The sequence below is a fragment of the Lynx canadensis genome, chromosome A1 (genome assembly GCF_007474595.2).
Source record: "Lynx canadensis isolate LIC74 chromosome A1, mLynCan4.pri.v2, whole genome shotgun sequence".
Classification (NCBI taxonomy): Eukaryota; Metazoa; Chordata; class Mammalia; order Carnivora; family Felidae; genus Lynx; species Lynx canadensis.
In genome coordinates, this window is record NC_044303.2 from 5,872,705 (window position 1) to 5,886,565 (window position 13,861).

A 13,861-nucleotide genomic window follows, 5' to 3' on the forward strand; every position below is an offset into this window, starting at 1 on the left:
CAGGGCCTGACGTGGGGCTCGGGCCCATGAACCGTGAGATCATGACCTGAGTCAAAATCAAGAATCAGATGCCTAACTGACTGAACCACCCAGGCCCCCCAGGAGATAATCATTCTTAAATGATCTTCCTCATCAGTTATTGGTTCATCTGATGCTTCCTGTGTAAATCGTGGTTTTTTTCCCTAAAGAATGCAATGATCTTTAATTTCTATTTTGAAGCCTGTGGATATTCGCTTTGCATTGCTACAGCAGTTTTCAAAACCAGAGTTTCTAAACTCTTCTAAGAATTCTAAAGATTCCCTGATACATTTTTTAAATGTTCACTTATATTGCAGAGAAAAATAGGGGGAGCAGGAAAGGGGCAGAGAGAGAGGACCGATGATCCGAAGCAGGCTCTGCACTGACAGCAGAGAGCCCAATGTGGGGCTTGATCCCAGGAACCATGAGATCATGACCTGAGCTGAAGTCAGACACTTAAATGACTGATTTAAGGCGCCCCAAGATTTCCTGATAAATTTTATTGCAATGTTCATGTTTCCACTTTTACTTTGTAATAAGTTACTGACAAAGTTAACTGCCTAATGCTGTCAGTTTCTGTGCCAGCATGCGGGTTGGAGAATTAATATTTGTGCCAGACACAGACAAGCCAGCCTCCACCTGTCGGTTCCAGTGCTGCCCCCAAGAAGAAACTTCTTCTGTCCTGAAGCTGTTGCTGCTGCTGGCTCTATATAAACAAAGGCTAAAAAGTCTCCATATAGAGAGGTTCCTCAAAAAGTTAAAAATAGAACTACCCTACAACCCAACAATGACACTACTAGATATTTACACAAAGGATACAAAAATACCAATTCAAAGAGACACATGCACCCCAATGTTTACAGCAGCATTATCAACAATAGCCAAATGGAAAAAGCCCAAAAGTCCATCAAATGGATGGATGAACAAACAAGAGGTGAGATACACACACACACACACACACACACACACACACACATACACACATATATGTATGTATACACACACATATAATGAAATATTACTCAGCCATCAAAAAGAGTGAAATCTTGCCATTTACAATGACATGGATGGAGCTAGAGTGTATTATGCTAAACAAAACAAGTCAGACAACTACCATATGATCTCACTCATAGTGGAATTCAAGAAACAAAACATGAAGTAGGGGAAGGAGGGAAAAAGAGAGAGGGAGGCAAACCATAAGAGGCTCTTAATGAGAGAGAACAAACTGAAGGTTGCCAGAGGGGAGGTGGGAGGGGATGGGCTTACCGGGTGATGGGTATTAAGGAGGACACTTGGAATGAGCACTGGGTGTTATATATTAAGTGATGAGCCATTAAATTCTACTCCTGAAACCAATACAACACTATATTTTAACTAACTAGAATTTAAATAAAAACTTGAAGCAAAAAGTGTCTGAAATAAAAAAATAAATAAAATTAAAAGTCTCCATATATTATGAAAATTTAAATCAGTATGCAGGCACTGATGGCTTACTCGTACCAGCATCATATTGGGTGCAAAGGAAGATTTACGACAGGTATGTATTATAAGCCTCTTAAAACCTAAGGAATCAAAGCTAACACAAACGAGGAAAAAAAAACAACATACTGGTAAGCCAAATATAATAGTATAAATGCTGCTGAGGTTGAGAAGCAGCAGATTGTGTTGAACTGTGTTATCAGAAAGCTTTCAGGGGCGCCTGGGTGGCTCAGTCGGTTAAGCGTCCGACTTCGCCTCAGGTCATGATCTCACAGTTCATGGGTTTGAGCCCCATGTCGGGCTCTGTGCTGACAGCTCAGAACCTGGAGCCTGCTTTGGATTCTGTGTCTGCCTGTCTCCCCGCCCCTTCCCTGCTCACACTCTGTCTCTCTCTCTCTCTCTCTCTCTCTCAAAAATAAATAAACATTAGAGAGAAAGAAAAGAAAGAAAGAAAGAAAGAAAGAAAGAAAGAAAGAAAGAAGAAAGAAAGAAAGAAAGAAAGAAAGAAAGAAAGAAAGAAAGAAAGAAAGAAAGAAAGATAAAGGAAGGAAGGAAGCTTTCAGAAGTTAATAGAACTAGTAGTCTTAGAAAACAGACAACAAACGTGACAGGAGTCCTCAAACCCGATCCTGACATACTGATTCCTGAACGTATGTCAGTAAGTAAACCTCCTGCCAAGTCCTTGATCCAATTTTGTTTGTAACCAGTAACAAGACTGTTTAGTCTTTTAAGTGCACAGCATTAGCCAACTTGAGCTCCGTGAGAGATGGCAGTGATTAGAACTGCCACAACATTCACAAAGGCAGCGGCCAACATTTTTAAAGCCCTCACTGTACCCAGTATTTCAGAAAGAACCGTACATGTGCATCTCATTTAATGGTCACAATCACCAGAGGTATCATGGTTATCTCCATTTTGTTAATGAGGAAATTGAGGATTAGAAAAGCCCACAAAAGCACAAGCTTGTAAATGCAAAGGCAGAAGATTCAGGCTCAAAACGTGGTCTTTGTAACTCCGAAGTCTGTGATTTTAAACCACTATGCTCTAGATTATCTTTGAAAGATACAAAGATGTCAGCTCTCAGACACAGCTCAGTCTTCTTTTTGAATCCATTCCCCCCCATTCAGACTCATGAAAGTAAGGTGAGAGCTCTCTAACCAAAGGCTATTGCATTTCTTGGAAAAGAAAATGGCCCGGAAAGCCTCTAAGAAAACAAATTATATCAGCATGCTCTTTGGTTTATATCAAAGCTCATTGACTCCATTTTTAGCTCATCTCTGCAGGCGTAGCCTCTAAGGGAGGACAATAAAATTCACTCTGGGACCCAGTACTCAAAAGGTGTCAGGGGACTGTAGGCTGCCTTCAGGCAACAGACATGTTTTGCTTTGCCCTTACAGAATTTTATACATTTGAGCCCACATCTACGTATCAAGATATTCCGCATCAAAATACAGAATTCTGAATCATCTTTTAAAAGCAAAAAACCTGTGCCAACAGCGGACTCTCATTTCCAAAAGGAAAGACTACACTGTCCCTGGGGGGCCAGTGTTCCCCCTGTGGGCTTCCTCCTCCGACACGTGTGTACTGCCCCTCACTCTTATCCTGCCTGATTCTTCCAGATGTTTGCAAGCCCTGCTTTAAGAAATTAGAGAGTTTGTTTCCTTTCTTCCTTCAAGTCCACCAGAGTTACTGTACATTTTTTTTTGAATGGATGCAATTTAATATGGCTGTTTTCTAAGAATCCATTATTCTGAGCAAAGAATCCTTCAAGTGAATTACAGACTTCTCCTAACAAAAATAAGTTTCATTCAGTAAGGATAAAAATTCCGCTACTAATAACAATGGCTGTGTCTCATCTAGGTAGGGTTTCAGTCCTGAGCTGAGGAGACAGTTGAAGGCTTAGGAGAAACAAACAGTCCTCAGGTTGCGGGTTTGTAAAGAATGATAGGGTGCACTTTAGGAAGATAGGAAGAGAGCAGTCATTCTCCTTTGTGGTGCTGGGTCAGCTAAGCCCCTTCACAGGATATACACTGAGTTACTGTGGTCACTGAGGTCATGGTTATCAAGAAACATAGCAAGTCACACTAAAGCCAAAATACGGGAGAGCTGGCCAAAGGAGAGCATATGCATAGTGTGTCCTCAGATATTTGCCAGGTGGATAAATGAGTGACTACATCGTCCTCTGAGTCCTTAATAATTACATGAATATCTAGCATTCGTGAAGGACTTGTGAATGCTGCACCTCAAGCTAAGGTCTTCACAGAGACTACCTCAAGGCATCCTCACAAGAGCCCTATGAGGTTAAAAATATTATCATTATCCCCATTTTACAGACAAGAAGAAGTTGATGTTTAGAGATGTTAAAATCGATCCTTCAAAAATAACCAACCCTTCACTGACTCTGTGTTCTCTTCCAGCTACACCCTATTTCTCTGCTCCCCTTCACAGCAAAACTCTTTGAAAGACTCCTCTGTGCCCACTGCACCCTCATCAGTGAGGGCTGACAGATCAGCCTACCAGATGTACCCCGAATTTGGTCCCTCGCTCCCCTTCCCATCACATCCTAGTGCAAGTCGCCACCGTCTCTTGTCTAGACGTCCGCAAAAGCTCGCTACCTGATCTCCTGACTTGATTCGGCCCAGCCTCCACAGGGTAGCCACCAGATATTGTTGAAACGCAAATGAGACCATATTCCTCTCCTGCTTGAAAGGGTACACATTTCTTACAGCAGATTCTCATCTCCTGTCTTCTCTGCTTTGCTCCCTGTACTCCAACCACACCGGCCTCTCGACTGTTCCTCGAGCACACACACGCCCGTACCAGGGCCACGGCGCTCACCATACTCCTGGCCTGGAACACTCATCCCAGGGACCTTCCCGATGCTTGCTCCTTCTTTCCATCTGGGTCTCTGCTTCGAAAGTCACCTCCTTAACAGGCGTTCTATTTAATTACTTTCTCTACCTCTTGCTATGCCTTTCTTTGTTTTTATTCTTAGCACTGATTGTAATATAATACGCAGTGATTTGCTTATTAATTTTATCTTCTCTACTTGTATATAAGTTTCATGAAGAAAGAGAGTATTACTCAAGTTTTCATTCCCAGCTCCTAGAGTGTCCTCATATCTAGTAAGTGTCCAATATTCATTAAATGAACGAATGCAGAGTAAACAAATGAGTGGAGACAACAAGTGAAGGGTGTCTGGTGCACACAGACTCATTTTATCATATATGTTCATCTAAACAGAGCTGGGTGCCATGATGAGTATGAAAAAAAATCATAATTTCAATTCCTTGTCACCACTGAAATTTGAACATGCACAGCTAACAGTTAATTTTTCAACTCCTATTCTGCACACCTCAACCCTAAGACACAATCATACAGCAAAGTTAAGGGAGAAAGGGGCCAAAAAAAGTGACATTGGAGCTTGGGGAAAAAACAGCTGAATATTCTAATAATCAAAATATTTATGAATAAACATATATAATACAAAGATAGGTATACACATTATAGAGAAAATATGCCATAACTTCAGGTTTCCAAGGAAAGGAACAAGAAACTACATACTACTCATGTCAGCATTCTGCAGTCTATTTCAACAATGTGAAGGAGACACAACAGTTTGCTTTGCTTGGTTTGTTTAAATTTTTTGCCATGCGATGGCAAGGTTCCATTGCACTCCATTTTCCCCAAAGACATATAAAACAATTACTTGAAGGAAGCTCATTCATTCTTGATACTAGGATATATTTAGAATACCTGTTCAACCAGATTTTTAAAAACTTTGTATCTATTACCTATGTTAATTGCAGTTTCTTGTTTATCTCCTGTCAGGACCCATATTTTTATGTTTGCGTTCAGTAAAGTTGTTATCGTTTCTGGAACACGTGCTTGAAGGTGATCTTCAATGGCTGTGGCACCAAGCAGCAGAAATTCCTAGACGTTTTTTTCAAAGAGATATTTTTTATTATTAGTTAAGATAAAAAAAATTTTAAGACGGGATAAATTGGGCAAATTTTGACAAAAGATACGCATTCTACTTATTATGTGAAGTCCCATACCTGTACACACACGCATACTTTTTTCTTGTCTCTTCCATTGGTCTGTTTGTCCCTAGCTTGTTACAGTATGAGGCAGTGTAGCATGATAGTTAAAAGCATAGACTCATGGATCCATGTCTTAACTCTACAAATTACTACAAGTTATGATCTGCAAACGATCATAAGCACATTACTTAAATTTCCATGCCTTCATTTCTTCATCTATAACTGGCAAAGTAGGGGGGAAATGACTCAGAGAATTATTGTGAGAGTTAACATTTAGAAAGTGAGTAGAATAATATCTAACATATTATAATTAGGAAATTAGGATGTGAATAGACATTTCTCCAAAAAAAGATACACAGATAATCAAAAAACACATGAAAAGATGTTCAACATTATTAAAGAAGTGTAAATTAAAATCACAGTGAGAAAACTGCTTCGTACCCAGTAGGGTGGCCATACCAAGTTATAGATAGTAACGAGTGTTGGCAAGGATGTGAAAAAATTGGAACCCTCATACACGGTGGTAGGAATGGAGAATGGTGCAGCCACTTTGGAAAACTAGTCTGGCAGCTTCTCAAATGGTTATATGGAGTTGCCATATGACCCAACAATTTCATTCTCAGGTATATTCAGGAAATAAAGAATGCCCACATGAAAACTTCCATGAGTGCTTACAGAAGCATTATTCACAACAGCCAAGTGGAAACAATCCAGATGTCCTTTGACAGAAGAATGCATAAACAACTGTATACCTACACAATGGAATACTATTTGTCACTGAAAATGAATGAGATACTGGTACGTGCTACAATATGGATAAATCCTAAAAACATTAAGCTAAATGAGAGAAGCAAGTCACTAATATTTATGATTCCATTTATATGAAATATCCAGAGGAGGTGAATCTATACAGACTAAAGGAAATTAATGCCTGCATGGGGCTGGGCAAGAGAGTAGGAGGGTACCAGAGAGTGAATACTAACAGATATGGGGATTGAGAGGGATGTTGAAAATATTGTGTTCATTATGGTGATGGTTGCACAATTCTATCGAATATAGATATTATGCAGCTGAATATACTAAAAACTGTAGATTGTATGCTTTAAATGGAGGAATTGTATGGTATGTGAATTATATCTCAATAAAGATGTTGTATTAAAAAAAGGAATTATTCAAAGGAATTTGAGGCCAGAGAACCTCAGAATCAAGTCTAATTCAATCAGCCAATATGTCAGATTCATATTTTACCAATTGAGTGATACTGGCAACACGAAAATTAATTACTTTAGCAGTTACTAAGTTATGATGTACTTACTGACTATTGATACAAATGTGGAGATTGTCTTTCTTACTCTTACCCAACAGGAAACAAATTTAAATCTTATGAGTGTCCTAAGGAAAAATATTCAAGAAGAAAAGAAGTGCTACTGGCCACAAGAGCTAGGAATATCAGAAAATCCCTCCCTATAACTGAAAACAAGTAGAGTCATAGCAATGTGCATGGAATTATCTATAAGAACCAATTTCACAGAACTAGTTGACCCTGACACATCTTTGGTGTTATGTCCCAGTAGTTACCAAAAAGTCCATAGACAGTAGCCATATAACTAATTAACATAACATCAGCTGGAACTGTGGAAATTAACACAAGTCACCAGGCAGAATATTAGACACTCTTGTAGCTAAAAAAAAAAAAAAAAAGATGTAAAAGATCTGTATGCTGAAAACTATAGAAAATTTATGAAGGAAACTGAAGAAGACACAAAGGAATGGAAAAACTCTCCATGCTCATGGACTGAAAGAATAAATATTGTTAAAATGTCAAAGCAATCTACACATTCAATGCAATCCCAATTAAAACTGCACTGGCACTCTTCTCAAAGCTAGAACAATCCTAAAATTTTAATGGAACTACAAAAGACCCTGAATAGCCAAAGTAGTATCGAAGAAGAAAACCAAAGCGGGAGGCATCATAATCCCAGACTTTAGCCTCTACTACAAAGCTGTAATCCTCAAGACAGTATGGTAGTGGCACAGAAACAGACACATAGACCAATGGAATACAGAACCCAGAATTGGACCCACAAATGTATGGCCAACGAATCTTTGACAAAGCAGGAAAGAGTATCCAGTGGAAAAAAGACAGTCTCTTTAGCAAATGGTGCTGGCAGAACTGGAGAGCAACATGCAGAAAAATGAAACTAGACCACTTTCTTACACCATACACAAAAATAAACTCAAAATGGATGAAGGACCTGAATGTCAGACAGGAAACCATCAATACCCTAGGGGAGAAAGCAGGATAAAACCTCTTTGACCTCAGCTGCAGCAATTTCTTACTCGACACATCTCCAAAGGCAAGGGAAATAAAAGCAAAAATGAACTACTGGGACCTCATCAATATAAAAAAGCTTCTGCACTGCAAAGGGAACAATCAACAAAACTAAAAGGCAACCGATGGAATGGGAAAAGATATTTGCAAATGACATATCGGACAAAGGGCTAGCATCCAAAATCTGTAAAGAACTCACCAAACTCCACACCCAAAAAACAATGAATAATCCAATGAAGAAATGGGCAGAAAACATGAATAGACACTTTTCCAAAGAAGACATCCAGATGGCACATGAAAAGATGCTCAACGGTCATTCCTCATCAGGGAAATACAAATCAAAACCACACTGAGATACCACCTCACGCCAGAGTGGCTAAAATGAACAAATCAAGAGACTATAGATGCTGGAGAGGATGTGGAGAAACGGGAACCCTCTTGCACTGCTGGTGGGAATGCAGACTGGTGCAGCCACTCAGGAAGACAGTGTGGAGGTTCCTCAAAAAATTAAAAACAGAACTACCCTAAGCCCCAGAAATAGCACTGCTCGGAATTTACCCAAGGGATACAGGAGTACTGATGCATAGGGGCACGTGTACCCCAATGTTTATAGCAGCACTTTCAACAATAGCCACATTATGGAAAGAGCCTAAATGTCTATCAACTGACAAATGGATAAAGAAGATGTGGTTTATGTACACAATGGAATACTACTTGGCAATGAGAAAGAATGAAATATGGCCTTTTGTAGCAATGTGGATGGACTGGAGAGTGTTATGCTAAGTGAAATGAGTCAGGCAGAGAAAGACAGATACCATATGTTTCACTCATATGTGGATCTTGAGAAACTTAACAGAAGACCATGGGGGAGGAGAAGGGGGAAAAAAGAAAGAGGCAAACCATAAGAGACTCTTAAATACTGAGAACAAACTGAGGGTTGATGGGGGTTGGGGGGGGAGGGGAAAGTGGGTGATGGGCATTGAGGAGGACACCTGTTAGGATGAGCACTGGGTGTTGTGTGGAAACCAATTTGACAAGAAGTTATATTAAAAATAATCAAAATGGGGGCGCCCTGGTGGCTCAGTTGGTTGAGTGACCGACTTCGGCTCAGGTCATGATCTCGCAGTTTGTGAGTTAAAGCCCCGCGTCGGGCTCTGTGCTGACAGCTCGGAGTCTGGAGCCTGCCTCGGATTCTATGTCTCCCCCTCTCTCTACCCCTCCCCTGCTCACGCTCTGTGTCTCTCGGTCTCTCAATAATAGACATTAAAAAAATTTTTTTTAAATAATCAAAATAAATAAAATTAAAAAATAAACACTGTCTGTTTGCCAGGCACTGTGTACATGCTGGAGACCAGCATTCAGCTGATGATTCACCTAATAACATGAAGAAACCAGTCAGCTTGAGGCCACCGCACTCCTGACCTTGCCACCCATCTCACATAACCTGGGAAAGGCAAACTTACCTGTTCTTTTTCTTATCCTATGAATTCCTTACTCTTTTCCCACTTATGACTTCCAGACTAAAACTAAAACTAAAATATAAAATACATCGGTTTGATTGAAAAATAATTGCATAGTAATACTTGTACAGTCTTTCAAGTGCCAGAGGCCAATTTCAACTGCCCAGATTTCTTCCCGGTGTGTGGGAGCAACAGACGACTTGCCGGGAACATAAGGAAGAGGAGGGTTACATAAATCAGTTAGTCTCCTTGCTGTGCTGCGTCAACAGATGCGGAGTAATCACCCATGAGGGTTACTGCAGCACATTCACGTAGTTGGTGTGAAGCTAGGTTAGGTTCCTAATCTTTCAACACACAACTTAAAAACAAAAACAAAAACATAGACCCAATGATGTCAAGAAAACCCCCGAGTCTAAATCTGCTTTGGCTGTGCTCCTGCAGGAATAAAATGCAGAGTTCATGGAACCAAATGACAAAAGAACCCAAGTCAAGAAACTAAGATAAGAATGGACCCAGGAGCCACAAGATCCCTGAGGCCACAACAAGCAAATTCACAATGACCCTCGAGTGACACTCAACAGTCCAGGGTGCAAGAGATCCCCTGGAACAGTAACCACCAGAGAAGAGCACAATAAAATTATACTCATCCATGTAATGAAATACCATGGACTGATCTAAGAAAATAACAGAAGAATATTCAGTGATATGGAAAAAATATCCCCAATTTATTGCAAAGTGAAAATTTTCATGATTCAAGCAGTATTTTCATGGGGAAAATTCGATGGAGATTTTTTTTTGGCGGCAGGGCGGGGGGGGGGGTAGATTTTTACTTTTAATTTTTATAGGAAAAAATTTGTATATGTGTATTAAATACCTACAATGGAACACCACGCATATATGAAGAAAGAGACTGGAAGATTATACACTAGAACTTAGTCATTAGCCCAACATTACACATGATGGTTATTTACTATTCCAGCTTATTTTTCTGTGAAAAACATGTATTTCTTTTGGAATGGGAAAGGTTATTCAAAAAAAAAAAAAAAGGGATAACAAGATTGAAGTAATTAGGATATGATTTGGAAAAGAAAGAAATATTTTTAATATTTTACAAGATATATCTTATGAATTTGCAGTACAAAATGTATACTTCTGAAGAAAAAAAAACACAATTTAACTGAGTTTTTAAAATTACATCAAAACATGAAAACATCGATGAGTGCATGTTTTCAAAACTTTAACTTGGCCTGTAGCATACACATGGGGTATGTTACCTTTTCGATATGATCGTAACATTCTTCCAAACTCTGCCTTCTGTCCTGTATAACTGTACTTGCTTTTTTATACAACAACAACCACTGTTGATATTGTTTCTCCGTTAAATCTGTATAGGCAATGCAGAGAGTTCTCAGTCCTGTAAGAAAGAATGGAATACAACCTGATCAAGCCATCAGTCAGTGATCAGGGAGAAGTAGAGAATTTGAAAACAAATCCAAAAGTGTTTTAGAGGTCACGGGAATGTGAAGTCCTTCACATGGCCCTCCCTGATCTCTCCCTGGCTACCTTACTGATTGATCTTATCTCCTCCCCTCTTCATTGCTTTCTTACTGGTCCTCCTACTTCCTGCTGGTCCTCTTACCTCCCAAAACTTGCACTTCCTCTGCCCTTGTCCTGGAATCTTTTCCCCTGGAAAGCCACATGGTTCTCCTTCCCTTTCTTCAGTTTCTGCCTAACTCAGCCTGCAGAGAGAGCAACCATCACGCTCTGTTCCCCTATCCTGCTTAAATTTTCTCCATGGCACTTATCACCCCCCTGACATTATCTATTATTGGCCAATTCCCTCAGGGCATGAGCTGTCTATGTTTTGCTCACTTCTGTCCTGGGAGCTCACAACAGCGCGCGGCACTTAATAAATACTCAATATCTGTTTATTGAAGGAAGGAAAAAATGAACGAGGCTTTAGTTTTTCAATTTCCAAGTAAGTCAAACAATTGTTAAAATAACAGAATATGAATTTAAATCCCATTTTGTAAAGACTTACTGGGAAAAAAATTAGAAATCATATTTTACTCTAATATTTTAGGCTAACCCCTGAAAAGCATTCAAATAGTTGGGGATCCCCTAGAAATGAACTCATTACAGATAAGCTAAAGAAGTTGTTATATTGTTTTGGGCTCCATTACAATACAGTTCCTATATGCTTATACCTGTTGTAACCTGCCTACAGCTCACGTCTATTTTAAGATGGCAGTAAAAGGCCCAAAGTGCAACCTTGCAAAATACCAACACTTCGAGGCAAAACACTTCTATGGCTGTGGGAAGCAGAAGCTTATAACCTAAAAGGATAAAGGGGGATACAGCTTCCAGGTATTATTAGCTTTACTCTTACATGATACGATACCTTGCTTTTTCAAAACTTCTATAAACTTTGTAGTTAGTGTTCTTATTCAAAACTCACTCATGAAATTTTCTTTTTAATTAAAAAAAGTTTTAAGTGTTTGTTTATTTTTGAGAGAGCGAGAGAGAGGCAAAGCGTGAGCAGCAGGGAGGGGCAGAGAGAGAGGGAGCCACAGAACTCGAAGCAGGCTCTGGGCTGGAAGCTGTCAGCACAGAGCCCGAGGAGCTCGAACTCACCAGCTGTGAGATCGCGACCTGAACCAAAGTCAGACACTCAGCCAACCGAGCCACCCAGGCGCCCCCTGAAATTTTATTTCTTAAGAGATGGGTGATAAGTCAAAATCAGAAGGATAATAAGAGAATGGCAGGAAAACATCGACTGTGTCTGCTTTCTGAGTTATATGCACAAAATAGGTAACTTTTTCTCTACTATGGGCCAAGTTCCTAGTACAACAAATAGAAACAGATAATAGATGTCTTTGTAGACACTGCTTTTGGAATAAAGGAAGAACTTCACAGTAGAAACATACTTTTTAGTGTTTGCTCATAAGCATAAAACACATGGAGAGAGGAAGAAGGAAAAATAATGTCTCAACAGGGTTTATTTGAAGAACCATTTACTTTTAAGCAAACAGAAGGCATTACAAAGTCACATATATGAATGAGCTCCCCTTGCCAGCCAAGCATCAACGACATACATTCAGTTTATAATTTCAATGTTTAAGAAGAGCATTTCAAAAGGAAACATCATTCTAAACAATTTTCACTTACCTTCTTTGGCAAAATATTCCAGATGGCTTAATGTCTCCTTCACAAAGAGAGAGTCATCTGAAAGTCTCTCATAAATCACTGTATCCTATTAAAAAAAAAAAAAAGTTCCTGTGACTAACATCTTATCTAAGCCTGACAGTCCAAATTCTAAATACTGCATTACAATTTTATTGTCATATACAATAGATGTGAGGAACTCAAGCAGTCCCGGGGAAGGCACAATTCCAAAGAGGATACATTACATACAGAGGAACAGAGGTAACAGACTTTTCACTGAGACAATGCAAGTGATAAGCCAGTAAAGCACGATCTTTAAAGAACTGAAAGAAAAAAATTGTCAACCTGGAATCCTATATTCCGCAAAAATTTATTTCAAAATGAAGGTGAGAGAAAATAAAGATGAAATAAAAATATTTTTCAGACATAAACAGGCTGAAAAAACTTATTGCCAACAGATGCATGCTATAAGATATGGTAAAGGGAACCTGTCAGAGAGGAGATTATAGCAAATAGAAACATGAGTCTGAAGAGCACTGAAAATGATAATGACATGAGTGTGTGTCACACACAGTATTTTTCTTATTTATTTTAACAAGGATAATTGCTTGAGCAAAATTAATAACAATACACTGTGAAGTTTATAACATTTATAAAATTAAAATGTCTGACAAGAGCACAAAGATTGGGTGGAAACAGATGGAAGTACAGAATTGTAAGGTATATAATCACCCCAAGACAGAATGTAATAAATTAAAGATGCCCACTCTAAGACCTAAAACAACTAATCAAATTTTAAAAAGGAGAGATATAGGAATAAAAAAATACTGAAGTAATTCTTGTCATAAATGAAAAAAGAACTGGAACAAATAGAAAATAAATGGCAAAATGATGTGTTTAAACCTAGCTGTATCAGTAAGCACATGTAAATGGTTTAATATCCAGTTAAAAGGCAGAGAATTCCAGGATGGATTAAAGATAAAAAAAAAAAAACAAAAAAAACCAAAAAACAACCAACTACATGCTTCCTAGAAGAATCGTACTTTAAGTACGAAGACACAAATGGGCTAAAAAGAAAGAAAAAAATATACCATAGCAACACTAATCAAAAGAAGCCTGCGATGGCTATGTTATAACCAGACAATAGAGAATTCAGAGTGAAGAAAATTGCCAAGGATAAGGAAAATCATTTTGCACTGACAAAAGGGTCAATTTCATCAAGAGGAATTGGCAATCCTGAATGTTTATACACCTAATGACATAGCTTCAAAATGAAGCTTAAACTAATAGAAGCAAATGCAATGAAGGAAAAGCTAAAAGAACTTGAAGATGAAAAATCACCATTCAGACACAATGATATTTGG

General features: G+C 38.9%; 1 protein-coding gene across 1 annotated transcript in view; it reads right to left on the reverse strand.

Moving 5' to 3' along the window:
- Positions 1-13,861, reverse strand: part of LOC115514197 (phospholipid-transporting ATPase IB-like) — a 74,706-nt gene that overhangs the window by 38,841 nt on the left and 22,004 nt on the right. The window contains exons 11-13 of the mRNA XM_032592725.1: positions 12,501-12,585; positions 10,607-10,746; positions 5,292-5,430 (exon numbers count right to left, since the gene is read on the reverse strand). Of these exons, the coding sequence (XP_032448616.1) occupies positions 5,292-5,430; positions 10,607-10,746; positions 12,501-12,585 (364 nt within the window). The remainder of the gene's footprint in view (positions 1-5,291; positions 5,431-10,606; positions 10,747-12,500; positions 12,586-13,861) is intronic.